The 27,819-nt window shown below is 52.7% G+C and overlaps 8 protein-coding genes across 8 annotated transcripts; 5 read left to right on the top strand and 3 right to left on the bottom strand.

The window, feature by feature from the left end:
- Positions 1–32: 32 nt before the first annotated feature.
- BJX67DRAFT_370238 (putative regulatory protein Ral2) lies at positions 33–5,274 on the bottom strand (the record flags this gene model as incomplete). The annotated part of the gene is made up of 6 exons (XM_071030891.1): positions 33–2,598; positions 4,376–4,628; positions 4,682–4,841; positions 4,897–4,989; positions 5,082–5,190; positions 5,252–5,274. The coding sequence occupies 6 exons, from the start codon at positions 5,272–5,274 to the stop codon at positions 33–35; spliced, it is 3,204 nt and encodes a 1,067-aa protein (XP_070889218.1).
- Positions 5,275–5,899: 625 nt separating this feature from the next.
- Positions 5,900–8,333, bottom strand: BJX67DRAFT_370237 (major facilitator superfamily domain-containing protein; the record flags this gene model as incomplete). Its single annotated transcript, XM_071030890.1, has 9 exons — positions 5,900–6,238; positions 6,436–6,530; positions 6,599–6,907; positions 6,968–7,117; positions 7,178–7,612; positions 7,666–7,743; positions 7,807–7,932; positions 7,970–8,078; positions 8,142–8,333. The coding sequence occupies 9 exons, from the start codon at positions 8,331–8,333 to the stop codon at positions 5,900–5,902; spliced, it is 1,833 nt and encodes a 610-aa protein (XP_070889217.1).
- Positions 8,334–9,357: 1,024 nt separating this feature from the next.
- BJX67DRAFT_378226 (PUA-like domain-containing protein) lies at positions 9,358–10,841 on the top strand (the record flags this gene model as incomplete). The annotated part of the gene is made up of 6 exons (XM_071032306.1): positions 9,358–9,429; positions 9,682–9,838; positions 9,953–10,207; positions 10,269–10,286; positions 10,340–10,456; positions 10,513–10,841. 6 exons carry the CDS (start codon positions 9,358–9,360, stop codon positions 10,839–10,841), a joined length of 948 nt encoding a protein of 315 aa, XP_070889216.1.
- A 637-nt stretch (positions 10,842–11,478) lies between these two features.
- BJX67DRAFT_378225 (aldehyde dehydrogenase family protein) lies at positions 11,479–13,091 on the top strand (the record flags this gene model as incomplete). Its single annotated transcript, XM_071032305.1, has 3 exons — positions 11,479–11,606; positions 11,662–11,861; positions 11,911–13,091. The coding sequence occupies 3 exons, from the start codon at positions 11,479–11,481 to the stop codon at positions 13,089–13,091; spliced, it is 1,509 nt and encodes a 502-aa protein (XP_070889215.1).
- Positions 13,092–13,485: 394 nt separating this feature from the next.
- BJX67DRAFT_278325 (uncharacterized protein) lies at positions 13,486–14,985 on the bottom strand. The gene is made up of 2 exons (XM_071026596.1): positions 14,141–14,985; positions 13,486–14,079 (listed from the first exon to the last, which is right to left on the bottom strand). The coding sequence occupies exons 1-2, from the start codon at positions 14,472–14,474 to the stop codon at positions 13,643–13,645; spliced, it is 771 nt and encodes a 256-aa protein (XP_070889214.1). The 5' UTR covers positions 14,475–14,985; the 3' UTR covers positions 13,486–13,642.
- Positions 14,986–16,040: 1,055 nt separating this feature from the next.
- On the top strand, positions 16,041–17,603 carry BJX67DRAFT_277868 (SMP-30/gluconolactonase/LRE family protein). Its single transcript, XM_071026594.1, has 4 exons — positions 16,041–16,354; positions 16,443–16,603; positions 16,665–16,811; positions 16,872–17,603. Exons 1-4 carry the CDS (start codon positions 16,322–16,324, stop codon positions 17,458–17,460), a joined length of 930 nt encoding a protein of 309 aa, XP_070889213.1. The 5' UTR covers positions 16,041–16,321; the 3' UTR covers positions 17,461–17,603.
- A 5,746-nt stretch (positions 17,604–23,349) lies between these two features.
- BJX67DRAFT_277822 (uncharacterized protein) lies at positions 23,350–25,382 on the top strand. Its single transcript, XM_071026593.1, has one exon. It carries the CDS (start codon positions 23,599–23,601, stop codon positions 25,108–25,110), a length of 1,512 nt encoding a protein of 503 aa, XP_070889212.1. The 5' UTR covers positions 23,350–23,598; the 3' UTR covers positions 25,111–25,382.
- A 759-nt stretch (positions 25,383–26,141) lies between these two features.
- Positions 26,142–27,618, top strand: BJX67DRAFT_378222 (histidine phosphatase family protein; the record flags this gene model as incomplete). The annotated part of the gene is made up of 2 exons (XM_071032304.1): positions 26,142–26,188; positions 26,277–27,618. 2 exons carry the CDS (start codon positions 26,142–26,144, stop codon positions 27,616–27,618), a joined length of 1,389 nt encoding a protein of 462 aa, XP_070889211.1.
- Positions 27,619–27,819: the final 201 nt, after the last annotated feature.

The raw sequence follows: 27,819 nt of genomic DNA, 5'->3' as shown, positions 1-27,819 counted from the left end.
GGGAGCTGAATAGATTGATAGGTGAAGTGATGTTATAGCGCATTTTGATCGATGGGGATTGCCGCAGCAGAGACCTGGCCAGAACTCGGGGGTTTGGCACTCCGTTCGCGCAACCGACGGCCCTCCATGAGGCCGCGGAGCCCCCGTTTCTGAAGGCCGATCACACTGCTTAGGTCGCCTGTCCACACCTCGCGATCACCATGGGTTCCGCGTCGACGACGAGTCGCCTGGGCTGGGTCTCCCGAGACACCCTCTGAGTCGGAGTGGTCGTGGCTTGTCGCAGAGGCGGAGGAAGTGCTTGCGTTGCTGATGGAGTCGTCGCGGTCGCTTCTTTGGCGGCGGGCGGAGACGTTGGTGTTAATGCGGAGCGGGACGCCACGGCCACCACCGGCGCTGCTGCTTGCGACGGAGACGGCTGACGTCCCGTGTTCGGTGTCAGAGGAGTCGGAGTTGATGCGACTCTCGTTGAGCGCGAGAGATGCGGTAGCGTTTGCAAGTTCGTTGGCGGCGTGTGCGCCATTCAAAGCCTCAAGGGTGCCGCCGGGCCCACTGATGAACCCAGTACCTCGACCACCTCCAGCAGCCATCGCCGCGGCGTTGAAGACGGCCGCAGCGTTTCGGCCGTCGAGTACTTGGTGGAGTCGTTCCACCACAGCTTCTAGGAGGCCATCTATTTGGTACGGCCGTGCGAGTTGGAGTAGGGAGCAGAGGATTTGAGGGGTGCAAAGCGGGGATCCGACTGGTGGGAGGGAAGAGGCATAGAAATAGAAGACGAGAACTTGAAGGGTAAGGACGGTATGTGGGAGGTAAAGTACGCGAGGTCGAGAGGTTGGGGGTAAGCTGTGAGCAGAGGGTAATTCGAGGTTCGCTAGCAGGGATTTGGAAGGGTTATGACCATTGCTGGCGAGAGTCGTGGCGTTAGAGTAGTTGCTACCATGGTCCAACGAGGGCGTTATCGTGATGCTTGAGTTGCGACTCGGATACGGCGCCATTGCGGGACGCAAAGTCGCTGAATCGGATGTTGTATCAGAGGATTCGCGAAGGAGGTGAATGAAAAATGGGCCCCATCTGCGGCTTAGGATTCGTGAACTAACAGGAATACGCTCTCCCCCAACGGCTTGAAGTTCCATATCAGCCATTTCAGGAATTGCCTGGGCAAGCCGGCCCAGTTCACTGGCAGCAGCAGAGAATGGCCGTCCGCCGGACGTGAGTTGAGCTAGTTTATGCTGGAAAGAGGCAGGAACTGAAGGAGCACTGTGGGAGCTGTATCCTGATGTTGGGGAGGTTCTGCACGGGTTGTTGTAGAGCCCGAATGCTTCGAGTTCGACCATACATAGGTGGGTGAAATTGATGCGACGGTGGTTGTAATCATCCACAAGATTGCGCTTCCGGTGCCCAAGTATGACAAACGTATTCCTTCTTGACCATAGTACACCACGATTCCAACTACCCTGTCCGAACACAGACCCACCAGCATCAATCCGGCCCCAGCTGAGAGTTTTCAAATCCAGCGCCCAGAGTGCGTATTCTTGCTTGGACGAAGTAAGGTAGGTGCCGCTCACCACAAAATGCCCGTTGATAACGCCTCCGTTTGGGAACCGCAGGCCCGGGGGCGATGCTTGGCTCGGCATAGGCTTCTCAATCAAGCGACCATCAGGGAGGCGTAACTGGAGTTCGAGTTTGACGTCCAGGAAATTATAGTTGGAGTATATCAACATCGGGCATCCAGTGCTTCCCGATTCCTCTGTGGGCTCTTGGGCTTCAGCCTCCGTCGATGCAGATCCAATATCCGAGATGGTCATGCCGGTTAAGGGGGCAGCTACGCTCCGATACGCACCACAGCTCCTTCCGAGCGGACTGGTGTTCGTCCATTTCAAACTCCGAAGGTTAAATACGCTGATCTGCTCAATATAGTGGTTGGTGCTGTCCTGGCCACCCACCACTACCATTTCCGCCCCGCCAAAGCCATCAATGTCCACACCAATCGAGCCTTGGTGAGGATTGGCGGATGCCGGGTTATGGTGAATCGCGGAGAGAGGAGCGGTGGCAGATGTGAAATATGCGCTGGATGGTATTATTGTCGCACAGTGGGCATATCGCCCCTGGGGAGAGTCGTGGGTATTGACGCGGGTCCAGGTGCGAGTTGGGACATCAAAAATGTGAATATCAGACATAACAACAACTTCTGGTTGAGCCTCATGTCCGGCTGAGCCACTGTTTGCAGAGTCCTGCGGAGGGTTTGGGATAGGTGACATGCCACCATAACACACCAGCTTGTTATCACCAAGAGCACAGACACTATGGAAATATCGTGGACGGGGGATATCGCCGGTAGCTTCGACCCTCGACCAGTGTCGCCGGATCAAGTCCAGCTCGAATATGTCCGACGTCAAATGCGGACGGGTTTTCGATAAGATACGGCCTCCAAAAACATAGAGTTTGTCGCCCAGGATAGTCGTGGTTGCTCCCACAAGAGGCGGGGGCTCGCGTCCGGATGTGCGCCGGACATTGCACACAAGGCCGGAGAGATTGACTGGATTTGACGACGAATTCAGGGCGTGGGCTCCTGGAGACACCCCGGAGTTAGGTTGTTCATCTCTGGAAGACTCCTGGTGACCCAGACTCGACTGGCTTCTTGACATCATCCTGGATTGGAGACAACCCCCAAGGCCGTAATTTCGCTGGTATCCTTCTTCCAGATATGTATTCTAGGTAAAGGGGAAGGTAGGACGGGGTTAGATCGGAGGGCGAAGGTGTGTGCTGATTTCCAAATGTAGCCAGAATCGTGTCCCGCGAACTCGCTCTCAACGGCTTGTCTCCGTGCGCGGCGCTAGGAAGATCTCGAAGTGAGAGGGTAGCATGAGCGTCGTAAGCAGGAACAAGGCCGCAGCTGGAGGACGAACGCAAGCGAGAAAGAATCTGAAAAGGCCAAAATCAATACGAAATGACTTCTTCCCAATCATCCACGTTCAGATCGCGGCAATCGGTTTGGCCAGGTCAGGGGTGGACGCCAGGGCGCCTTTGGTGGTTTCCCCGCCGCTACTTGATCCGAACGTTTCGTTTCCGAGGAACGCAAGCGGGAGGTTCGTGAGATGGCTGGGTCGCGACTCGTGACGAAAAGTTCGTGAGTTTCGTGATTCGCTCCCCGCGAAATGGCTCGCAGTCGCAAAGGGAGAGAGACGGTTGTTCTCCAACCGCCTGTAACAGGAGCGTAATGGATCAGCAGAAGGAAAACCACAGTGAGAGGAGAAAAGGAATTGTGGAAGCGATGTCCCGTACCAGACTTTGGAGGAGACGGCGTGCGGATCCTTCTTCAAGGCGGGAGCCGTCGTGGTTCGCCCGTCTGGACTCTCACAGTGCCCCGGTGGATGTTCTGGCAGTCTGGCTCGCTCAGAGGCTATTTTGGCAGCTGTGGAGAAGGCTGACGGTTAACCGTTAGACGATGCTCTCAAATGTTGAAGTCAATTTCCCTCTTCCAGTTGAGGCGGAGAGAACTGTCAGAGAAAATAATGGAAATAAGCAAGAATTAGAACGCCAATAAAAAAAAATATTTGGAAGGTCAACGGACCCCAGCGGCCCTTTCTTCCGCAAAATTTGGAGATTTTCGACCAGCCCGTCGACGCTCCGTCAATGGGTGGAGGGCACCGCAAGACTCAAAAAGAGAACGGACATCTCCAGTGGACGAGATAAATACCGAGACCACAGGGGTACTATCCATAGAAGAGAACGAGGGAAGAAGTCGGGAAAAGAAGGGCATGAATCCACGGGTTCGCCTGCCAGGAACCATTGACGTTGAACAGTCACCGACAAACAACGGTGGAATTGACGATAATAATAGGGCCATTAATGTGCAATTCCTAAGCGGGGTTTTTATTCTCGATCAATCAAAGGCCAGTCCCTGCCGAAATTATCCAGAATTTTTGAGGTTGCAAGGTTTCTGCAGCAGCCTCGACGGCTTCATGCACGGTGACGAGTCCGTCCCAGGTTCATTTCCTTGCCTTGGTTCATCCTGCCACGCCACAGCAATCCCTGCCGGCTGAGGTTTCTGACATGGATTACATCCTGCGGTGCGTTTCTACAAACTTTCCTTAGCGGGAGGAATGGATGATGTGGGAAAGGGTACTGCGGGATATTTCAAGTGATATCATTGTATCATGAGGTATCGAATATTAACGAAATCCTGAAATGAGACTCCTTTCCTTTTGCCGCTCCCCGGAGAAGCCATCCAGTGACATTCCGAGGCCGCAGTTCACATGCCCAGTCGTTCTGATCACAAGTGGTAGCCATTTACTCCTTCTTCAGGGTAGTAAAGCGCAGGTAACTGTATGAAAGATCAGCAATTATTCCAAGTGAATTAGTATGACGCGGAACCTACGGCTTGACAATACGGACGTCGCCGAATTTCTTCTGAGCATCCTCGGTGGAGACGGGAGGAGGAATGACTACATCGTCGCCAGGGAGCCAGTTAATGGGTGTCGTAACGCCGTGCTTGTCGGTGGTCTGGAGCGCGTCAACGACACGCAGCACCTCAGCGGTATTACGGCCAGTGGAAGCAGGGTAGGTCATGATAAGGCGGATCTTCTTGGAAGGATCAATGATGAAGACGGATCGGATGGTCAGAGCCATGCCTGTGCAATCATCATTAGAAACGAGTATAAGGACGGTCTGGGACCTAGCTTACCTTTGGAGTCGACGTTTGTGGTATCCTGGTAGTCAACCATGTCGAACTGGTAGGCAATCTTGCGCTCGGGGTCGGAGATGATGGGGAAGGTGAGTTTGGAGCCCGTGACCTCATCAATGTCCTTGATCCAAGCCTTGTGGGACTCAGTGCCGTTGGCGCTCTAGATCGAGTCAGGAAAACACAACAACCATCTCTCGAGGAGGACGCCCACTTACGAGACCGATCAGCTTCACGCCACGAGCGGCGAACTCGGGCTCGAGTTTGGCGAAAGCGCCGAGCTCGGTGGTGCAAATGGGCGTAAAGTCATCCTGGTTGAAGCGATAGTGTCAGCGCAGGCCCGTTTGATATTTGTCGACGGAGTTTCCTAACGCCAATCGGTGGGATGGGGACTACTACTTACAGGGTGGGAGAAGAAAACAGCCCAGCTGTCACCAATGTAGTCGTGGAACGTGATGGGACCATTGGAGGTGTCAGTCTCGAAGTTGGGGGCAACCGAGCCGAGACGGAGGCTGGACCAAGAAACGTCGTCAGTTTCAAGACGTAGGAAGAAGCAGAGACAAAACTACTCACGGAGGAGCGCGTTCTTCAGCCATTCTGATAGTATATCCAAGAGGAGTATAGATGGAGGGGAAAGGATTCGAGGATGAGCAGACAAGAACTTGGGTTAGAATTGAAGCAAAAGGAAGGAGGAAAGGAGAGAAGCAGGCAGCTCCCAGTAATAAATACCAAAGAGGACCCTGAGAAGCTTCAATGCCCCTCGATGGCTTTCCAAGTTACCCCTCCATCTCCTCGAGTCCACTCGATCACGCAATTTATCCACCGCCTGCCCGATCCGTCACTCTTCCGCTTCCAAGGTTTTCCACCAACTGGCCGTTTCCAACCTTAAACCTGCAACCGTTCGCGGTTGCGAATTTCCGGGACCTCGGGACCTACACATCGCCCGGCTCGCTCCATTATTGGGTCGTTCCCAGCGTTCTTTCCCCATCGTTTCCCCATAATTTGAAGCACTCTTTGGATAACTTCACCCTGATTTCCTCTCCTGTCGCTATTCCCAAACCCTTCCCCTCGTTTGCTGTGCACTTTCCTCTTTGCTTCAGCCAACCCTCATCCCAGCCGGGCTTGTCGGCCGATTCCATTCAAGAAATGCATCGCTCGGCCGACAGCGTGAACCGGGCGACCAATGGAGATCACCGCCGATGGCGCAATTTGCTCACATCATCACCAGGGTAAATTCTTCACTTGACTCGTCAATGCAATGCGGAGAACAAGGGCTGGAGATGGCAACACTTGCCAGGGTTTATGGAGCTCCTCAATTCTGAGTGTTTCCAGGAGCACTGTCGGTGGGTGGCTGGCGCCGCCGGCCGAGACTCTGCGGAAGGGGAAGAGTTTCCTTGCCTCCAAGGCAGCTTCGATCTCCATGAAGCCCTCCAACATCACCGACACGCAGCTTCCCTGGAAAGCATGCTCTCCCAAGCGCTCTCGTAGTTGCTGATCCAAGTAGGAGATCAACGATTCGTGACCACGGTAGTCGTTAAACACATTGGTTTGAGTGGGCATCTAGTCGCGGTGCACGATGTCCTAAAACCAATAAGTATGACTTCAGGAAACAGGTTTCAGGGCGTCCTACCCTAGCAAATTTGCTTCGCGCGCGAATCTGAGGGCCGAAGAAGACCAAAACCCACGGCACAACAGTCAGTAGAATACCCTTGTCGATCATTAGCTGGGATTAGGCATTTCTGAGAATTCTCACTCACGATCCCTCCGAGAAGACTGCACGCGGCCGGATATCCCAAATTGGTGAACATGGCATTCGTTACCAATGGAAAGATCCCTCCGAGAACGTTGCGGCCTAATATCCATCAGCATTGCCAACTGCAGCACGCCTCATACGAGCCCACGTCCAAAGAATAAACACACAGAAAGACTGAGCCGCGATCGCGGAGCTGGCATATCGGTGGTACGTGTCCGCAAGATAGTTGAATGTGGCCAGATATATCGACAGAATGCCAATTGTTGAACAGCCAATGGCGAGAGTTGGAACAACCCAAGGGATCGAAGGGTACGATGTCCACCCAAACCAGAACAACCCCGCTGGCATCAAAATCGACTCGATACACGCGAAGTATAATCTTCCTTCGGGGGTACTTGACATTTTGCCAGCTCGAGCAGCAATCTTTTCTTGGTTGACACTTATCACCGTTGCTATAATCGAAGCGACAGAAACCGCTATGGATTGTTAGCAAACCCGATCCGCAGTAGCAGTCTTGTTGTTGCTTGGGACCAAACCTGAGAAGACCGCCCCATTTTGCTCAATGTTGAAATTATGATTACTCGAAAAAACCAGAGGTATAGCGCTAAACTTCAAGTATAGGATAGCCCAGCTGAAAGCAACCCAGAGTGAGAAGAAGAACACCACTGGCTCAGTCAAGAGAAGGTCTTGCGTTGTGCATGTCAGCCAGGATCACTCCTTGGACTTTAGTCTGAGAGAGCACTCACGAAATGGCCGATAACATGAGATCGATATCATTTTTGCAAGAGTCTCGCGCTCCTCGTCGCTTTTGACTTTCCATCTGACCCGTTGAACCTGCTGCTTTTCAGGGAAGTCATCCGATTCGAAGACCACCCCGTAGTACCCAGTGTTCTCCAGCGTTTCATAATACTTATTCAAGGTTTTCGCCTTTCGGCTCAGAAGGACACTTCCACGGGTTTCTTTCAAGAAAAACCAGAGAATGATCAAGAATCCTGCAGCAGCAATGGCTTGGGAATAGTAAATCCACCGCCAGCTTGCCCTCTGCTGAATGAATCCAGTTATCAGTGGTCCCAAACCAGTCCCGAAGAGGACGGCGCCTGCAAAGTATGACATTGGGATATTGCGATCCTCTGCATGGTAGATATCGCTGATGACTCCGCCAACCATGGTGGAAAAGGTAGCTGTAGAGTTGCCCACGTCAGCAAAGCCTCCAAAATCAGCGTTCCATACATACATCCACCTATTCCTAGGAAGAACCTGGCTACGAGCAAACCAGTAAAAGAGTCAGTGGCCCCACAACCAATCAGGCAGACTGTATTTTGTTAAGCCTCGTCCTCCAGTGAATCCGGAATTTTCCTCTAGGACTGCGGCTCACCAGTGAATACAAGGCCGCAAGGCACGAAAATCGGCCTCCTGCCATTTATCTCCGAGAAAGGAGCCAGTACCATTGGCGCAATGCCAAATCCAAGACAGAACAGAGTAATTCCTAGGTTGTACACCGCTCTGCTCACGCCCCACTTTGCAGTAAGCCTCATCACCTGGAGGAGTATATTCTCCGGCTGCATAGGCCGACATTGCGGTCACGCCACAGGAGATCATTGTGATCGCCGTCTTTCGCGGTTCTGACCAGAGGAATGGCGAAGCATACTAGGAAAGATCTGGACATGACGGCGGAGCTGGCTGGTCAGGCAGCAGGGACCCAAGGCTGACAGGCCGTGGCAATGGAGTTTCGCAGGTGAGATATAGGTACTCAATCGGGTGCTGCGAGTTATCGTCGCCGAGCGAGCGTTTGATATTCTGAGCTGAATGATTCCTCACCGTCGTTGAGTCTGAGTTGCTATTTCCAGGTTTCCGTCCGAACGCTGGTTGTGGTTGCCCGGGACCTTCTCGCACCGAAACCATCGCGACGATATGCGGCCCTTTCCATGGAGTAATGGCGGAGGGGAGTAGGAAACTGAAGGGAACTTTCCCTCGGGGAGGAAGGAGGAGAAACAGGACGACTTATTCAGCCTCTTAGCGTCCGGCAAGGAACATACCTCGAAAGGTAACGCGATTCCGCGCAGACTGCATCCCCAACCTCTTTTGCCTTTGCCATGTGGGGAGGAAATTGACGGGAATTCCGCTTTAAGCCAGAGAGAAACCAATGAGGCGCCTCCGCTAGGCCTCTGATAAGCACAGAATCAGAGGAGTGGAGGCTAGAGCGGACCAGGAGCCGAGGAAAGTTGTCCATCCATCGGTTGATGCAGGAAAGAAGCACTCCACGATAAGATCGAGGCCGTTCGGCGATCACTTCCCCGAACACACGAACGAATCCTGCACCACAGGTCTATCGTTTCCCCTGCCAACTGAGGTTTATACTTCCCAGATAGAGTAACACTGACCTTTATTTCCCGGCAGAAACAGACACAGTGGAAAACAGCCCAGACACTCGAAAACCTGCACGACCTCAACGCGGTTCATATCACGTGATATGATCGCCCGCGAGGTCCACCGCGGGACCTCGCTTCCGCCCGAAAGCTCCTTGCCAGCTCCTCAGCCTTGACCTCGAACGACAGAGCTTCGATTTCTTCGTCTGGGGCCGACAAGACCATGCGGTGGTGAGTGATTTGATTGTTGAGCTCTCTCTTCATATCTTTTGCCGGTTGCTTTTCCCCAGGAGAGCCCTATTGAGTGGTGTTTATGCTCGGATAGGTTCAGGATGCTCTCACTAACGTCGGTCATTTTCCTAGACGCGTCGAGCAAGAGCTTCATGTCCAAGACATTTTCCGTCTGATTATCTGGTCTTTTCTAGCACCCAGTTTACCTTTCTTCAGACCGTATAATTCCCTCCGCTTTTCTGAACACACCGTACTGGCCCCGATCCTCATCTATCCTCGTCGACATCGGTCTCAACGAGCGTCTCACAATTCCATTATTTTCTTCAATCATGGCGCTCGGCAGGAAGCGCAAGTCCGAGAGCGTGTCACTTGCTGATGAGGCTGCTATACCCACCAAGAGAGTGCGTCGATCCAATCTGAATCTGGTCTATTTTTGCTCAATTGGCGCGCCACTCCATTGCGAGTAAAGCTTCGCGTGGGACGGATTCAAGGTCCTGCCTAGGACTCTCTCTCGCTTCCAACTGAGCTGCTACTCTTTGAGAGTTGGGTGCCTAAATATCTTACTATCATCTCCACTACAAGACAAGGAGCCTAGACGTGCCCGCCGTTCAGCGCATTTTGGATCCATTGAAAGCTGACCCCCCACCGAACAGGCTGCCATCGATACTACCCACGCCCCAGAAACCCCCGCTACGGGGGAGAAGAGAGGAAGAGGTCGCCCTCGCAAATATCCTGAGGGTTCAACTCCAGTACGTCCCGAAGGGCCTAAGAGAGGTCGCGGTCGGCCACCCAAGGATCCATCAACGAAAGGTATTGCTTATTTCGCCTTCCGCTTGCTGAACCTATTGCGTCTATCATCTTTTCCTACTTCTGAATCCTCCATATTCTGAATTTCTTTGTTCCTTCGTCTCTAACTCGTATTAGCCTCGCCAAAGCCAAAGACGCCGAGCAGCACACGAGGTCGTGGAAGACCAAGGAAATATCCCGACCAGAACGATACTAGTGATTCCACTCCCAAGTCGAGAGCTTTAGCGGCAAAGGCAGAAAGACAACCGGATGCAGATGGGCGTTCTTACTGGTTGATGAAGGCGGAACCCGATTCTCGGTTGGAGAAAGGTGTCGACGTGAAGTTCTCAATCGACGACCTGCGAGATGCGAAGGAGCCGGAGCCATGGGACGGTGCGCTTTGACCATTTTCCAGCTGATTTGTATAACCTAGCTGATGCTGATTCTTTCGTAGGTGTCCGCAACTCTGTCGGTAAGATCGTCAGGCAAACCGACTTCTTGAGGATTCTTCTCACACATGAACAGCCAGGAAACACATGCAATCCATGAAAAAAGGAGACCTTGCTTTCTTTTACCATTCTAACTGCAAGGTTCCGGGGATTGCAGGAATCATGGAGATCGTTCAGGAGCACTCACCGGATGGTATGACTTCTCTTCAAAGGGGAGCACGTAGTAGCTGACTGATCTATTTCATTTAGAGAGTGCGTTTGATCCTTCCCATCCATATTACGACGAGAAGTCCAAGCGCGACGATCCAAAATGGGTCGTTGTTCACGTCGAGTTCCGGCGCAAATTTGACAAGTTGATCACACTCCATGAGCTCAAGTCCCACGCCAACGCCAAAGCGCCCCTCGAGAACCTACAGATGTTGAAGCAAACCCGTCTCAGTGTCTCAGCGGTATCTCCAAAGGAATGGGAGTTCATCGAGAGGCTAGCTCAGGAAGCCATGAACAAGGACTCGGCGGTTGATCCGAAGGAAAGCGCCGTTGAGGAGAATCGTAATGCGGAATCCCCGAGAAGTAGGTAACTAAATGGGTGTCCAGTTGCCGTTGTAGAGCAGGAGTTTGAGACCTGTTAGTACTTGGATCCCAACTGGATATGATTTTTGTTCCCCTTTCCTCTGTATAATCAATGGCATTCATCTTCTTTTTCGGGCAGACCAATCCGCAAACAAGGCTCTTGTTTCCCCCACCCTTGACGATACGGATATGAGTGTGGAGGTGGACACGAAAGATTCACTGGGTTTGTCTACATCATTTCACAGGGCCCAAATTCCATAGGGAACTCGGAGATCAGTGGTTTCCAGTGTGGCATTCACGATTTAGAAGAGCCGTCGCGGCCGGGCCGTCAAAGAATTTCCTCAGAAGAGTAAGTCGATCCGAAAGAGGGGCCAGTGCCAAGTCCCGCATGCAGCAGTTATCGCTTTCGATTCCATCGCTCTGAAGCTCCAGCTCTTCACTGTCAAGCTCTCAAAGTTCTTTCTCCAACTGCTTCTACCCCTCCCCCTCTCTCTTCTTCACATCTTCCGTCTCCCTCCGGCACCCAATGTCTTTATGACCTTTCTTCCTCTCCCTTCCCTCCAACTCCGTCTCTGTAGGCTTCGCCTCTCAACCATCTCGTCCCCGTTCTACCTTCGACGGCAGTTCCACTCCTCTCGCCTCACCATGTCCGAACTCAACATCCAACTGACAGCACCTAACGGGCGCAAGTACACTCAGCCGGTCGGACTGTTTATCAATAATGAGTTTGTTCCGTCCAAGTCTGGTGAAAAGTTTGCGAGCATCAATCCCAGGTATGTGGCTAGTTGAGAGCTATCTTCCTCCGCATGGAACTGATCAGCGACTTAGTGACGAGTCCGAGATCATCTCAGTCTACGCTGCCGGTGAGGAGGATGTTGATACCGCAGTCAAAGCAGCTCGCAAGGCCCTGAAGGATCCATCTTGGAAGCTCCTGCCCGCCACGGATCGAGGCAACCTGATGCTCAAATTGGCGGACCTCATTGACCAGCACAAAGAAACTCTAGCCACCATTGAAACGTGGGATAACGGTGAGCAACACATACTGGCCCTCCTATCCGGTACATCTAACATCCGTAGGCAAGCCGTACTCTGTTTCCTTGGGCGATGACCTCACGGAAGTCATCAACTGCATTCGCTACTGCGCTGGCTGGGCTGATAAGATCCACGGACAAACCATTAGCACTACCCCCGCCAAATTCGCCTACACTCTCCGCCAGCCCATCGGCGTAGTGGGTCAGATCATCCCCTGGAACTTTCCCTTGGCCATGGCGGCTTGGAAGTTGGGTCCTGCCTTGGCTTGTGGTAACACTATTGTTCTAAAGCCCGCAGAACAGACGCCTCTCAGTATCTTGTATCTTGCCAACCTTATCAAGGAAGCTGGCTTCCCACCAGGTGTCGTCAACATCTTGAATGGCTTTGGGCGAGTGGCAGGAACCGCATTAGTTACCCATCCAGATGTGGACAAGGTTGCTTTCACTGGTTCAACATCGACCGGCAAGGAGATTATGAAGTTGGCCGCCGGCACAATGAAGAACGTCACACTGGAAACCGGTGGCAAGTCCCCACTGATTGTGTTTTCTGATGCGGACCTCGAGCAGGCTGCTAAATGGGCACACATTGGAATTATGTACAACCAAGGACAGGTTTGCACCGCGACCTCACGTATCCTTGTTCACGAATCCGTGTACGATGAGTTCGTAAAGCTCTTCCGGGAGACTGTGGCGTCGACCAGCAAGGTCGGTGACCCGTTCGCCGACGACACCTTCCAAGGTCCCCAGGTAACCAAGGCCCAGTATGAGCGTGTGCTCGCCTACATCGAAAGTGGCAAGCAGGAAGGCGCGACCCTAGTCGACGGCGGTGTCCCATATAAGAACGTGAAGGACGGCAAGGGCTTCTTCATAGCACCCACGATCTTCACGGATGTCAAGGACAACATGCGCATCTACCGCGAAGAAGTCTTCGGGCCCTTCGTCGCCATTGCCAAATTTTCTAGTGAGGACGAAGCCGTCACCCGCGCCAACGACACCACCTACGGCTTGGGAGCCGCCATCTTTACCAGAGACATCGAACGCGCCCACCGTGTGGCCTCAGAAATCGAGGCTGGTATGGTTTGGGTCAACAGCAGCAACGACAGCGACTTCCGTGTGCCATTCGGAGGTGTCAAGCAAAGCGGAATTGGTCGCGAACTAGGTGAAGCCGGTCTGGAGGCATATTCCCAGATCAAGGCTGTCCATGTGAACATCGGGACGAAGCTGTAGTCGGCATATCGCAACCCTGTTGTCCTACAAACAAGTTTCCTGGACACATCGCAATTTCTACGGAACGCATGCATGGAAATGAGAGTGAAATAATGGCGCTTGATAGTTTCTTACATTAATTATCTGTAATTCAACTTGGATGGAACCTCCCCCAAGGCTCTCGCCTCGCCGTGTCGGCTTGACTATCTCTATCCCCGTATTACGCACCCTATGGTAAGATATATACACATCTACCATTTAATTGTGTTCGATTCCCCGTATGTATAAAATATATAAATACCCGCACAAAGAATAATCCTGGCACTCCAGGCATAAGTGTCCCGACTCATACCCGCAAACCTGGTGACAATACGCCTACGGCCCTGTCCCCAGGTATATGGAGTATCACAGCCCTTGAAACTTCTAGCTTATGTGCCAAGAGTGCAAGGATGTCGTTCTTCAATCGTTGCTGGGCCAAGTGGCAGGATGTGAAACTACGCAGATATTGACCCAAAACGATTCCACCAAGGACGTTCGAAACGTGTCTCCTCGAAAGGGGTGGGGGGCAGGGATTATTTCTGAAACAGGACCTCCAACGACTTCACTTGAGTTGTTGCTCGCAGAGACAAAGTGGCGACGAGGAAGCAGATGTGTCTCTGTCTACGTGCTGCGGATGCGATATCATTCGCATATGCATGCAATCCGACCTCAGTCCCAGCCCTGGGGGCAGGCCTGCTCTGGTATTTCCCTTCTGCCCGACGCGCAGATATAGTGTCAGAGCTCAGATGAGGATCATCTTTGGCGCTTATTACCGCTGGATAAAAACTGAGCGACAAAGTGCTTGAACGATGTCGTGGCGAGTCCGGATTGAATGGGTTGCCTCGTCGTTGATGCCCGAAAGATTCTGCTGACAGGAAGCGTGTCTGGTGGCCCGAGATTTCAGCGAGGAGTTGAAACACAAATCCGGAGTTTAAACGTATTGAAGAATGACGAAGTCTGATAATTGTGGCTGAGTCGAAGCTCAATTCAGTTTCGGAGTTTTGAAGTCTCTTTCATGATTGGAGATGTACCTGGACTTTGCTTTTGGAGGCGCTGGGCATCGAAAAGGAGGTACTGGTACCAACCTTGGTGAAGCACGAGTGCCCAAACGTTGTCGTGCTTGAAGGACAATACCGTATGTGTATGGTTGATACTAGTAGATACCGAGAGCAGGGGCTTGGTTACTAGCGGGGTGTGAGAAAGGACTTTTAGCTGCAGATTTACCCAGCTTCTCATGCATGTCGTGCCCATGTCGGATACGTTGTCATGCATGAAGAACTGATCATGTGAGAGACACTTTGTGTGTCCGAGCCTGAAGCATTTTAATTGCTGCGTCTCAGCCGAAATGTTTGCTGCGGGAGGCATCGCATCGCTGACCCAGAACAAGCCCAGATGGACCCTCGATTCTCCCGGGACTTCGAGCCTGGAGCCCGAGCAGATCGAAGGATAAAAATTGAGACCCAAAAAAAAAAGAAAAAAGAAAAAAGGGTGGGAAGATTTAGCTTTGTTCTCACCGCACTTTCTGTGCCTGCTTGACCCAGTCAGGGAAAGGGCAGGCCGACCTCTTGGTGACCATATTTGTGACAATCGGTGGAACAGTGCCGAGAATCATCATCGGGCTGTGCTGTTTGCATCCTGCAGGAACTCTTCCCCCACCCGCGACGACTCTTGTCTGCCCAAATTGATGCAGATGTTGATGCATCAAGATTGAGCTGACAGGCTCCACGTCTTTGTGGCCCGTGAGCCTGTGAGTCCCCAACGCCCAATTGTCAAGGCCACACTATGCTTGACCCACAGTCAATGATTACCTTTTGCTGCATTGGTAAAACGATGAGCACGCTTCATGGAGATCACTCCAGATTGAAAAAGAAGCCAAAGCCTCCGACCTCTCTCCCACGGGCCGCGGCAACTCCTCCAGTTGGTTCTTGACTGCTTGACGGGAACGGCGACGCTGAACGCAACTTCTGCGAGAACGCTTCGTGTGACAGCGACGCCGCTGGCCAAAGAGGGCGGAGGGCAAATCTTGCCCGAGTGGATTGAGAACAAGTTGTAGACAAGTAACAGGGTACTTTACTACTATGTATTCGTCCTGCCATAAGGCAGCCTGTTTGCTTTTCCTTTTTTCCGCAATCTATCAGCTCAAACCGCAGATGCAGGCCTGAGGAGGCGTCGCCGAACGGGTGATCAATGCAGAGGAGGATGCAGACTTGTCGTTGAAACGGCTGTATGTCAGAAGGCTCGATTCCAACTGGTAGAGAATCTTACACGAAGTCCGGCAGTTTGGGACTCCAGCCGATGTGCCATGTCACATCCATGAAATCGCAATACACAAGATTCAGGGACCGACAGGAGCAAAGACACGGTTGAGTTTCAAATTCCGACGGTCGGATGAAATCCTATTTGTCCACAGCACCTCCACTGAAGCTTGTCGACGAAATAAGTGAGGCTGTTGGACAAAGGAAGTGCGTCATTGTCGCGACTTCTGCAAGACTCGATGCGTCGTCGAGAAGTGGAGGCGGATCAAGCAAACACGCAGACATGATTGAGCTGATTATCTGTTCAAATCAAGCCGAGCAAAGCAGCGCAGTGCGAGATACAATACCGAGCTGTCGACATGTTCATGACGATTATCGCTCATGGCATGCATGACGAGCGACAGGTCAAAGCCACTAGCACTTCTTTCCTTTGCGCGAGTTGATTCGTTTAGGCGAAAAAGAAAATCAGGCGAAGTGGAGCCGAATAATGGCATGAATTAATTTCCGCAGAATATTCTCGCCAGGAGACTCTGGAGACGAGGCGGGGACCCAAAAGATGTCTTGTTAACGGCTCGACTTTGGACATGGGTCTGGACGCAAAATAGCAGAGCGATGTGGACTCGAGAGCCGTTGAACAGGGGAAATCAGCCCATCCTCAAACTGTTCGGAAGCCATTCATCAATGTTGCAAAGTGAGACCAATTTGGAGCTTCGATCCCCCTTGGAGAGTCGAGAAGACATCCTGATCGGAGGTCATGTGAGGACTTGGCACTTCTTTCCCAATCGGCCACGCTTCAGGGACCGATGAGGACCTGATTCTTGAGCCCTCTTAACTCCTCAGCTTCTCGAGCACGAGCGATCGAGTCCTTGACCAGTCCTTTGATACCTGGAGTTTGAGAGGTATCGCCAAGTCTTCGAGCGGCCTTTGAAGGAAAACAGGATCTACAGCGGGGCCACAATGTTTTCCGTCTCGAAGTGGACGGTTTCTGAGGTACGGGAGAAAAGGTTTCCCTGCCAAGTTTCCCAGGAATGATGTATCGGCAACCTTGTTGATTATTTCTCACTTTTGTCTTTACCAGCCGTACATCCCAGTCTCGGGGACGTTACTTGAGGGACCATTTTATGACCGGAAAAAGAATGAATTTCGCTTCGTCGACATCTGGGAGCAAAAGCTACACGTTCTGGACCTTGCCAAGGGCCCTGATTCCCTGCAGACTCTCACTACATCTGAGTCAATCGGGTGTGTCTCACGGACTTGACTTTCACGAATTGAGGGGGGAGCTAATCTCCTGCGAATTTAGGGTGACCGCAAATATCGCGAATGCGGGCGAGGGTCAGGAGGACCACATAGTCGCCGCTGCTAAATATGGATTTGCCTTTGTAAACCGCAAAACCGGCGAAATATCATATATCTCCAGGCCTTGGGACGAGCCAGACAAGCTCCGCAGGTGAGGCATTAACTCTCGACATATCGCGCGTTTCACTGGATCCCTAACTTCGCCCAACAGAATGCGCTTCAACGACGGGGCAGTTGATAGTAAAGGTCGTCTCTGGGCGGGAGCCATGAGTGACCCCAAGGTTCATGACATTATCAAGGAAGGTGTCTTATTTCGGCTCGATCCAGATATGAGATTGCATCGCATGGTTGAACAAATGACGATTCCCAATGGCATCGGCTGGAACGATGCGAACGACACCATGTATCTGACTGACTCTCCGACGGGGAAGATCTTCGCTTTCGACTTCGATGAAAGTACTGGGGAAATAAGCAACCGGAGGGTCCACTTTGACATTGGGGAGGGGAAACAGCCCGACGGATTCGCCATTGATGTGGAAGGATGTATCTGGAGTGCTGTTTATGGCGGCGGCAAAGTTCTCCGCATCTCACCAGAAGGGAAACTCATTGGCGAGATTTTGCTGCCGACCAGAAACATCACCTGTCCGGCCTTCGTGGGAACTGAGCTTTTCATCACGACAGCCAAGGACGATACCAACGACGACCAGTTCCCAGAGTCGATCCGTTTTGGAGGGCACCTGTATCGGGTCGACGTGGGAGTCCGAGGTCAGCCCAAGCATGAGTTTCGCGTCAATAAGTGACTTTATTCGTGTGAGCGTGGGTGACAGCCATGGTTTGTGATAGATTTCGCAAGACAGAACGTCCAGAATGATGTGCCCTTGGATGCGATGAAGGGTGCGATTTGGAGAAAATACAGATCACTTCAATATTGAGACAATCAATCCTCCTCGCTTGTTGGCTAATTGAACTTTGGTACCTCAAGTACTTTTGGTAATTTCGTGTCTGCGGGCCTCAAAACGGTTCAGGAGTTCATGGACTCAGGGAGATTGGGTCCAGATATGTGAAGTGGTCCAGAGGCTTTCGTATCATTTGGCCGCGAAAAAGGCTCGAGGGTGAGGGCTGGAAGACGAGCAGGAGTAAGGACTTCTGCGCGAGGTCAATCTGGCGACGCAATCGGCACTGGCAACCTGAAGGGATGTTGACTTTCCTTTTCGACGGCGCTGCACAATCGTTGAAGCAGGTGCTTCCTTTGATATCCTCAAGACGACCCAGGTCTCTGGTGTTAGCCTGAAAAGTCTCCACTCCCGACTTCCGAGGAAAAAGCAAATATCAAGCAGGCCTGGGCCGGGCCCCTTAGAACAAAAGTACAAAGGCTGGTCCATCTCTCTTCCCAGGTGCATCAGTACAAATGGTCTGTTCTGTGTTGGGAGGTTTGAGATTACCAAATTACGCATGTCGCATGTCACCGGGGGGTGTACAACCCCTGGTTCCGTGGAGTTGGGGCCACAAAGAAGGATGAGCTGGGGAAGATGAACCTCTTCCAAAGGCGGGGCTCTGCGGCGAGTCAGCAGTGACTCACGACCAAAGATAGTTCAGAACTCCTGCGCAAGAGTCCAAGGAGGGTGGCAGAAGCCAAGTGTTTTCACCCCCATCAACACCCCTCGAGACCGAATTGGTCGGCACCCTTCACAGAAAGGAAGCCAACCCAAGCAGAGAGAGATGGCTGAGCAACTCAGGGCTCGCGGGGCAGCGAGGACCTCGGGGCAGGGAGTCATGGAATTGGAGACATCTGCATTCTGCGAATGCATGCGTCTCACGGTTGTCTTCTCTCATGGTTCAAGGAAAATGCATTTGAAATCTCCACTCCAGCTGCTTGGGGCTGCAAGACAGTCACCAAAAAACAACGTCATTTTTCATCTCTCCGGGATTGGTCACACTTTCCTTTGCATTTGTGTCATGGTGAATGAGCTCGATCATGGGATTGCATATAAAATTTTCTCTGATACGGCGCCCCTGGAGCCAAATCCGATCTGAACTCGATGTCGGACCGAGTGACGGTGTCCAAGGCACCGTCATGCATGGCGCAGCGAGGCGCCGGGCCTCTATCGATCTGTGCAACACTCTGGCATGGGTTGCATTATCAGAGCCGAAGATGCCACCGTGGGGAACGGGCATTTGGTTGAGATCAAACCAGTTAGCCCGGCGATGGTGGGCTCAGGTCTGGTGCAGCCAGACTGGTCAATCAGAGGTTCTCTCCTCCGCCATGGATCGACCAAGTCATCTCTGTTGGAAAGTCATTCTTTCGTGTGAGACTCAGAGCCTCTCTTTGCCCAGGTTGTGAGGAACCAGAACGACGTGAACACCGACGATGCACACCCACTGCCGTTGGGATCAAGCGAAGCCGACTGCGCTTATCTCGGAAACCGATTGATAATCGGAAGACCCAACAGCAGCTTGAAATGTACCCAGACCCAAGGGACATATCAAGGCGGGTAGAGCGGCACTGAACTGGTCAGGGAGGAGGGAGGAAAAAGAAAACATACTGTGAGAACGATCAATCTGATCGAGATCCCAAGAGAGAAATGCCAATGGACGTACATGACATCAGACAGTCCCAAGGCACACCGACTTCTGATCCGTGAACCACAACGCGGGGAAGTGTTTGGGGAATCCTGCCGATCGCAAAAATTCCCCAGCAGGAGCGCCAGCCAATGCAACCTCTCCCGTCCGCACGCCTCACGCCGCACAAGTCACAACTGTTCCGTTTCCTTCAGTTCTCCAGAAGCTTCCCAGAGCTGATCCGCTTTCAGACCCGCCTGAGCAGGTTGGGCCTTGGCAACAGTCTGGACCCAGCAGGACGAGCGCTGCTCGAGTCGACCATCTTGCAGTCTCCGAGGCGTGACACGTTGGGTCTGAACTTTGAATCAGGAAGCCTCACGGGCTCCAACGTGGTCAATCATTGAGCAGGTTGTGTCAGGTTGTGGAACCGTCGAGAAGCCAGCGAGCCCGTCGGTGCCATGCAAAAGAGCCCGTTCTTGACAGGACTGGGTCTTTCAAAAGACGGTCAGAGGGGAGCGATCCTTCGAGCTCTGAAGACAGATTCGAAGGAATCCACCAACGGTCCTCAAAGCCCACAATAAGAAGAGCTAAACTTCAAAGGGGCAACGGGACTATCTTCCGTTTCGGGAGTTGGCTGCTTCGTTCCAAGGTTCATTGAAGAGCCTGGCCTTGGGAAGGGGTTACTCAGCGCAGCGTGGTTCGGCTGTCTCTGTTTTGGGGAGAGAACGTTCTCCGGATTTGGGGTCTTGCGGACGAGTCACCGACAAGTCTGAAACGACAGCTTGCACCCCTCAACTCTCCGTTTTTGAGGGAGTTCTACGAGAACAACTCTTCTGTTAAAATATGTGTCTTTGGCGGCGAGGAAGAGCAGATAAAGACATGCTGCTCTGAGGATCAACAAGTCAAATCGGCGGCCCCATTCTGCTGTTGCTCTTGTGTTGTGCTGCTCAATCATGCAAACCTGTTTGGGGAAGTGATTCTTGGGAGGAAGCTTGCGTCTGAAACACGACAGGGATTGAGTCTCTTCTGTTGCGGACTGTCATGCCCATACCCGGCTTCCCTCTCAGTCGATTAACAACTTGCGTTCTTGTTCTCTGGGCACATCCTTCACGTGTTGCTTCTTGCTGATGATGGCCAGCGGGTTCCTGTCTTTACAAATGAAACAAACGTAAATCACATGACCAATCTGACTCATGGGGAATGAAAAGCGGACGTTTCCCACCAGTATTGATCGAGAAAGTTGTGAAGGCAAACTACATAACATCTCTCGGGAAGAGGCCTTCGGATAAGATGCTTGGTTGATTCGGAGTTTCCCAGCTTCGTTGCCTTGTCAACAACAAGAGCCTCCTGTGTCATGCAGAGATCACTATTTGGGTTGACGATGCAGGAAGGCAGCGGCCGGGAAACCTTTTCCGCAAGACCAGGCGGTACATCCTTCCCGACCCCCAGGAAGCTCTGGCGCTTGACACTTGGGTCAAGCACCCATTGCAATATGGATGCTTCCTGCAAGACGGTAGTCAGCAGCCTTGCCGGCCCTGAGCTTCACTCGCTTGATGCCCAATGACGGAGCGGAAGTAACCTTCTTCCCCCCGATCCAAGACTTCACGTTTCGTTTTTTTTTGGGGGGGGGCTGGGTTCAGTGGAAAGTAAGATAGCACGTGGGGTAGGCTGCGCTCAGCTAGGCAGTCCGTTGGTGGTTTTTCTTTTGAACATCATCTGTCCCACAGGGACCTGTCTGGACAAGTCAAAGTATGAGTGTTCACTTTCGGGGTCTGTGACTCGGGTTCGCTGAGCACGAAAAGATGGACCAGTGTGTTCTCGCACCAACGGCACCTCAGCAAGAATCCGGGTCAAAGGGCGGTTTTGGGGTTCGCACGCGGCTTCCGGGCCGTTTCAATCGACCCATCGGATGAGCAATGACGATCTTGGGAAGGAGACTTGAGAGCGGCGGTGGTCCTGGGGAGTCGAGCTGGAGGCTGCTCCGCCAACTTCTTCTCTCCAAAAGCGAAGCATCGTGATCCCGCCCCCATTTATGCAAAACATACGGATTCTCCGATCACATCCCAGCAGTTCGAATGGCCAGAGAACTGGTATGTTGTCTCCTGCCTCAAAGAGCGGGATTGGTGGTTGCTGAGGAGAAGTCCGGGGACGGAGCGGACGTGGTTCTCCGTCAAACCCACCGCCTCACTTCCTGACTGCAGGTCTACCCGTCACAACTTCCAAAAGCAGGGGCGGGGATTTTGATTGAGACGCAAAGCATGACTCGGGATCTTCACCTGTTTTCAGTTGTATTTCTTTTTCTCGGGGACCCGAATGGCCTTTGCCGGGTCAAGCGACTTGTTTTCTCCGTCGCTTCTTGCGGAACGTGAAGAATGTCATAGGCCGGTATTTTCTTCCTTTTAAGCCACCGAGACGTGGAAGGGCAGGGTGTTGGTAACAGTTTGGGGGCAAGGAGTGAGCCAAGTTCTTCGATGCTTCAGTTCCGGAATTTCAGGGGGGATTAATTTACCAGAGAAGCGGTCTTAGCGGGGAGATAGCAGAGCATCCCTTTGCCTCACTCATGCAATCATGGTGAGTCGAAGATCATCCCCGTGATGGGTTCCAGAGAACGTTCGATCAACGACAGACTTGTCCCGTCTGGTCCTGGGCCCTGGTGGGATGGCGTTATGATGATTATTCTCGAACATCGTTTGGTACTTCTGTCGGCAGTTTCGGGAATGACAGCGCGACCAGCTTCACTCCTTTTGATAGTGGTGATGACAGGCCACCGTTGGCTGTTATCGAATCCGAGTGTTCCCTGGGAATCAAACCGCCGAACTGCCCAGTGACGTGCATGGCTGCATCGACCCTCTGGGGAATAGCTTCTCATCCTGACTGATTTGGACCTCCACTCAGTCTGGCCGCGACCATGGTGACGGCGCCTCTGAGGGGCTTCCGGGTCGCTCACTATATTTTCCCCAGCCCCATTCCCTTGCTAGTTGCCTTTTAGTGTCCGCACTAGCTTGGTCTCAAAGGATTCCACGTCAACGACCAATTGGACTGCAGCTATCAGCCTGACACTCGATGAGAGAAAATTCAAGCATGTCATTCCAGGCAATCTGCTGATGCGAAAGTCTCGCGACCAACTGGGGGCTTGCGTTTCGTCTCCAAATGGACCTCGGAAACACCTTTCCTGCCCAATTGGGGTTCTGAGATCCCCTCACAACTGCTTGCGCTCCCTCGCCATTGGGAAAGCACGTTCCTTCGGTGCACCCCCTCCCCGCTTTTCTCCTCAGGGCAATGCACATCTTGAGCCAGGGGGCATTGGACAAAGTACATGTTTGAGCCTGCCTGGTTGCCAAACAAATAAGGTTGGGTTGGCCCCATTGGCTGTCTCCTCCAAGTACAACGAGCCTCGAGCAAGCACCGCACTCGTGCATTGTACGTATGGTACTGTACGTACACGTATGTAATCTGATATTTGCTTTTTTTTTTTTTTTTTTTTTTTTTCTCGAATTATTGATGTTATTTCCCCCCTCTGATTTTATTCAGTCAAAGATCGAACAAGCTGTTTTGGCCATGGCTCTCTCGCTTCTGATGGTTCGCGATGTCCAAAATTCTTCATCCTTTCACACCGCTGGATGTCTCCGGCCTGGAGCTTCCTGCAAACTTCCCTTCACGGTCCACGATCAACACCTATTTGGCTCCTCTTCAGAGTCTGCCAGTGGTGTCGTAGCTTTAATAATAATCGTTATTTCAGATATGATTCATAAGCCCATCTTCTTCCCTTCCTGCGCTCCCTGTTTGGCCCGTCTATCTACCCTTTGTCAACTCTGTATATCCCGGCCTCCCCCCCCCAAGGACCTCGACTCTTCCCATCCTCGCTGTTGGTGTTTCAGATAATTTTCGTTTTGTTCCCAGCTGGCTCTCGTATTCCTCGACTCTGAATAAACTTTGCTTCCTTCTTGGGCCCCCGAGGCTATAATTCCGGCTTGTAGGACGACTGGCGTTGTCTTGTCTCCTTTGCTACCCAACACGACACCACCAAGGGGAAACCAGGAGACAGGGGATTTTTCGCACTGGTCACCGGAAAACCTGATTCTCTTCCCTCCTCATTGCTCTATCAATCAACTCTTTTCCTGACTTGTCAAGCTCCGTGTATTCCCTTCACCGTGGCTACTGTCGGGATCAGTGTGTTGACCACCCCATCATACGCTCACCCGGTGCATTCCCCACGACAATATCAGTCACTGTCTGATTATCACCTTAGCCGCCCCGCCACCGGTTCCCTCTCTCGCACATCTGTTCACGAGTCTTCGTCGGCTCTTCTAGAGCGAGAGGGGGCTCCGCCATGCCCCAGGCCGAGTATACGGCACCCTATTGAAGGAAACGCACAGCATATGTCGCAGATCCCCCCAGCTTCAGCCCATTCGCCAACCGATGCACACCCGCGTGAGGATCGCGGCTCGCTCGAACGGAAGAGACGTCATGCAGGCGACGAGAACGTCTCAACTACGGAGCGGCGTGAGTCCGTACGTTCTCGACCACTCTCCTGGCATCCATCTGCTCCAGTGGAACCACCGCTCAACTCTTCCCAGCATCGCTCAATTGGTGTCAGTTCCATTCTAAATCATCCGACAATGGACGGGCCGGGGGTTCGCACGGCGTCTGTAGATAGCAGTCGCGAGGGCCATGGGGAGCAGCTATCGTCCGACTCGTCGTCTCATTCCCGGTTTCCGTCCTCGTCAACCGTACATTTGCCTTCTCCCTCGATGGGCTCTGCAAAGCCGCCGGCGTTGTCACCTGGGGTGAGGGTCCACCAAAGCATCGCCCCCGTGTCACCGTCGTCACGGTTCGTCGGTGCAGCAGGTTACTTCCCCCCGAAAACTGGGCCAGGCCAGTCTCCCCTGGCTCATCAGCTACCAAGTGTTCAGAATGTACCCCCAACTCCGCCTTTACCGATGGAGATGGCAACGGGAACTCACACTGTACCTGGCCACCAACAACAGGCCTCCACCTACTCGGCCTCAACATTTGCTAGTCACCGCACGAGTACGAATCAGACCCCGACTCCTAGCTCCAAGGAAGGAAGCCCGACAACCCCCGTTTCGGTGTTTAGCCAGCTAGGTCGATCATCGCCCGCTATTGCAGCGGCGTCTGCGCCGCAGTCAACACCGTTGTATATGGGAAGTTCTTCATACACCCCAGTGGACCCTGCAACTCGATTGCCAGCGGTCATGGCTGGGCAGTGGCGCCCTGGAAACGAGACCTCTGGCGGAAGCGTGCCTCAGTCGGACACTCCTCCTCCCGGAAAGATACCCTGTTTTGTGGATTTCAAATCCGGGTCTTCAAGCCAAGCGGAAAAACGGAAAGCGAATAGCGACGCGTCCAGAAGGTTTCGCAACAGGAAACGCAATGAGATGCAGATGGAGCAGAGGATCACGGCCCAGCAGGACGAGATTCGAAAGCAGGCAGAGACAATCCAGAAGCAGGTTGAAGAGCTCCGTGCGTTGATGGAACAGCGGGAATTCTATCGCTCTGAGAGGGACTACTTTCGGGAACAGGTAACTCACTTTGTTCCATCTAATCAGCTTCCTACCCGACCGGCTTCACCCAAGCCTCTAAATTTGTCGGCTGAAGCGGCAACATCGGATAGGGAGCCGACCTCGTGGACCGGACAGGATGTCCCAGTGAAGATTGAAGGCGGATCATCCGGCCCAGTTGTCCATCACACCGCGCCCGGACCTCACGCGTCTGCATCGAATTTAGCTTCCGTATCGGGTCCGAGAACTGGCGGGAGCTGGTCTACTGCTTCATCTATGTACTCAGCGCAGGCCGAGCGAGTTGCGCCGGACGAGCTACAAACGAGACCTATACCTCCGACACCTGGTACGTGGAATCGCCCTCCATAAGGAGGATAAAAGTTACAACAACGACAGAGGACCATTTGTGCGAAGCGGCCTACCCGACAACACAAGTTGGTGGTAGGAGTCAGGAACGCTTCACTTCTGTCTTTGCTGTGTCTGACTTGGAAGAATACATGTTGGAAAGTCTGGGAGATTGTATACTCAGAACTCATTCAAGGGATTCGGGGGTCGGGTCTGCATTGGGATCTTCAACCAAGGAGTATTCACGGGGAATTTGTTCTCATACAGTGCCGTCATATTCGATGTGCATCATTCGCTTACACTCCCTGCACATAAACGTCATATGTTTCGATTTGCTTGATACGTCTTCATAAGATACTCATTTTGCCCTCTTTGCTGACACGTCCGGCGAGAGCTTGGACCATTTGGGCAGGTTTGCGTGGGGGATATTGCTTCATCGTGGCTGGTGCTAATTGGCGTTTTCCTGCAAGGTTTGGTCAATGTTGTACTATTTGAGAGCGGGTCGGTTCTGTTGAGAGAGTGTCATCCTGATTTGGTCATGATGCCTGTTTAGATGTGTGATCATTGAATGCTCATAGACTGTACAGCAAAATTGAGTCACTTCCCGATGTTGCATTCAAAACTCGAAGATGGAGAGCAAATGTGGATGGGGCTGTTAGCGGCGTGGGGATTGCTTGTTGACTGGAGAGGATCTATCTTGCCTGAGGCAGCCAACCATCAAGGCGCTCTGCACCCACGTGCCTCGCGGCCCAGCCTATCATCGTCCGTCTCACCCCCTTGCAGTCCGTATATCAATTCATCAGTCATTCTTCCCGAGGTCTATCCGTCTCGCTTCCGCTCACTGTCATCGACGTGGGATGGATTCTTCGTCGGCAGTCCGGTAGTGTGCATTGGACACACACCGACAACTGGTCCCTGGTACCTCGTTGATCCACTGCACCCTGACCCCATACAATGAGACGATGAAGGGCCAACGAGCACCATATAAGCCCGACTTTCGGGCCGGGCGACGGGCGAGGGGGAAGCGCAGACTCACACTCACATTCGTTCTCACCATGGCGCTCATATCGCTTTCTCTCACTGTCCTTTACATGTTGTCGAGGTGAGTTAGTTTGCTACCTGTATTCCCGTGGCTTTGGGGGTATATAATGCTCACCTTTGCTATGCATTTCGCGCAGTGCCTCAGCTAGGCCCCCGGTATACCAGGGCCAGGGCCAGCCATGCAACTCTGTGGAGCACGGATACCAGTGTTTCCCGCAGGTCTCGCATCTCTGGGGCCAATATTCCCCCTATTTCTCTCTGGAGCATGAATCTCCCGCTTCTCAGGACGTCATCCCTGATGGCTGTGAGGTTGCCTTTGCCCAGGTGCTTTCCCGACACGGCGCGCGGTATCCGACGCAGGATAAATCAGCGACCTATGCTGAGCTGATCTCGGCTATCCAGAGGAATGTCACCTCGTTTAGGGGGAAGTATGCTTTTCTCGAAAGCTATAAGTATACCCTCGGCGCTGAGGACTTGACGACCTTTGGTGAGGACCAGATGGTTGATTCCGGGGTGAAGTTCTATCATCGGTATAGGACTTTGGCTAAAATGATCACTCCTTTCATTCGGGCTTCTGGGTCTGATCGTGTCGTGGCGTCTGCGGAGAAGTTCATCGAGGGTTTCCAGAATGCGAAGCTTGACGATCATCACTCGGGAGGCAAAGCTCCCGTTGTCAATGTTGTCATTCCCGAGGGTGACGGGTTCAACAACACCCTGGACCACAGCGCATGCACGGCCTTCGAGGACGATGAGCTGGCCGATGAGATAGAGGGGAACTTCACGGCCGTGATAACGCCGCCTATCCGCAGTCGTCTGGAGGCCGATCTTCCGGGCGTTAGGTTAGCAGACAAGGATATTATCAGCCTCATGGACATGTGTCCCTTCGACACCGTTGCGCGAACCCCCGATGGAAGCGAGCTGTCCCCATTCTGCAGCCTTTTCACCGGGAAAGAATGGGCGCAGTACGACTACAAGCAGTCCCTATCAAAGTACTACGGCTACGGCGCCGGGAGCCCCCTCGGTCCAGCACAGGGAATCGGGTTCACAAACGAGCTAGTCGCCCGGCTCACGCAGTCCCCCGTGAAAGACAGCACAAGCACAAACACCACGCTTGACTCGAACCCGGCCACATTCCCGCTAGACACCAAGTTATACGCCGATTTCTCGCACGATAATAGCATGATCTCGGTTTTCTTCGCGATGGGCTTGTATAACGGCACCGAGCCGCTGTCCAAGACTTCCGTGGAATCCATTGCCGAGATGGACGGATACGCGGCTTCGTGGACTGTCCCGTTCGGTGCGAGAGCGTACTTCGAGGTGATGCAGTGCAAGAGGGAGAAGGATCCTCTTGTGCGGGTGTTGGTCAATGACCGTGTGGTACCTTTGCATGGCTGCGCGGTTGACAGCCTGGGGCGCTGCAAGTTAGATGACTTTGTCAGTGGATTGAGCTTTGCCCGTCAGGGTGGGAATTGGAAGAGCTGTTTTGCTTAACGGCTACCGGCTTGCCGGACTCTGGGCTGGAAGGCGCTCGAAATGAAGTGAAAATGCTTGGAACACAAGCATGGGTTGGCAATTTCCTTTCACTTCAGAGAAAAATCTGGCCTCTAAAACAGGCAATAACAACATACCTTGATTCAGATGTCTCAAGAAAATAACGCAAAACTGCTCATTCACCAATGTAGTGAATCTGCT

This window comes from Aspergillus lucknowensis, assembly GCF_044049455.1.
Source record: "Aspergillus lucknowensis strain CBS 449.75 chromosome Unknown BJX67scaffold_6, whole genome shotgun sequence".
NCBI classification, from domain to species: domain Eukaryota; kingdom Fungi; phylum Ascomycota; class Eurotiomycetes; order Eurotiales; family Aspergillaceae; genus Aspergillus; species Aspergillus lucknowensis.
Note: the sequence above shows the minus strand (reverse complement) of the source record. Positions and strands in the feature narration are given on the sequence as shown.

Bases quoted from the DNA above. Each gene is read 5' to 3' on its own strand.
- BJX67DRAFT_278325 (XM_071026596.1), bottom strand. From the start codon at position 14,474: ATGCCTCCCGCAGCAAACATTTCGGCTGAGACGCAGCAATTAAAATGC. The intron at 14,080-14,140 runs GTACATCTCCAA...GCTTCGACTCAG, and splicing joins CCTCCAAAAGCAAAGTCCAG to CCACAATTATCAGACTTCGT.
- BJX67DRAFT_277868 (XM_071026594.1), top strand. From the start codon at position 16,322: ATGTTTTCCGTCTCGAAGTGGACGGTTTCTGAG. The intron at 16,355-16,442 runs GTACGGGAGAAA...TGTCTTTACCAG, and splicing joins CGAAGTGGACGGTTTCTGAG to CCGTACATCCCAGTCTCGGG. The intron at 16,812-16,871 runs GTGAGGCATTAA...TTCGCCCAACAG, and splicing joins GAGCCAGACAAGCTCCGCAG to AATGCGCTTCAACGACGGGG.
- BJX67DRAFT_277822 (XM_071026593.1), top strand. From the start codon at position 23,599: ATGTCGCAGATCCCCCCAGCTTCAGCCCATTCGCCAACCGATGCACAC.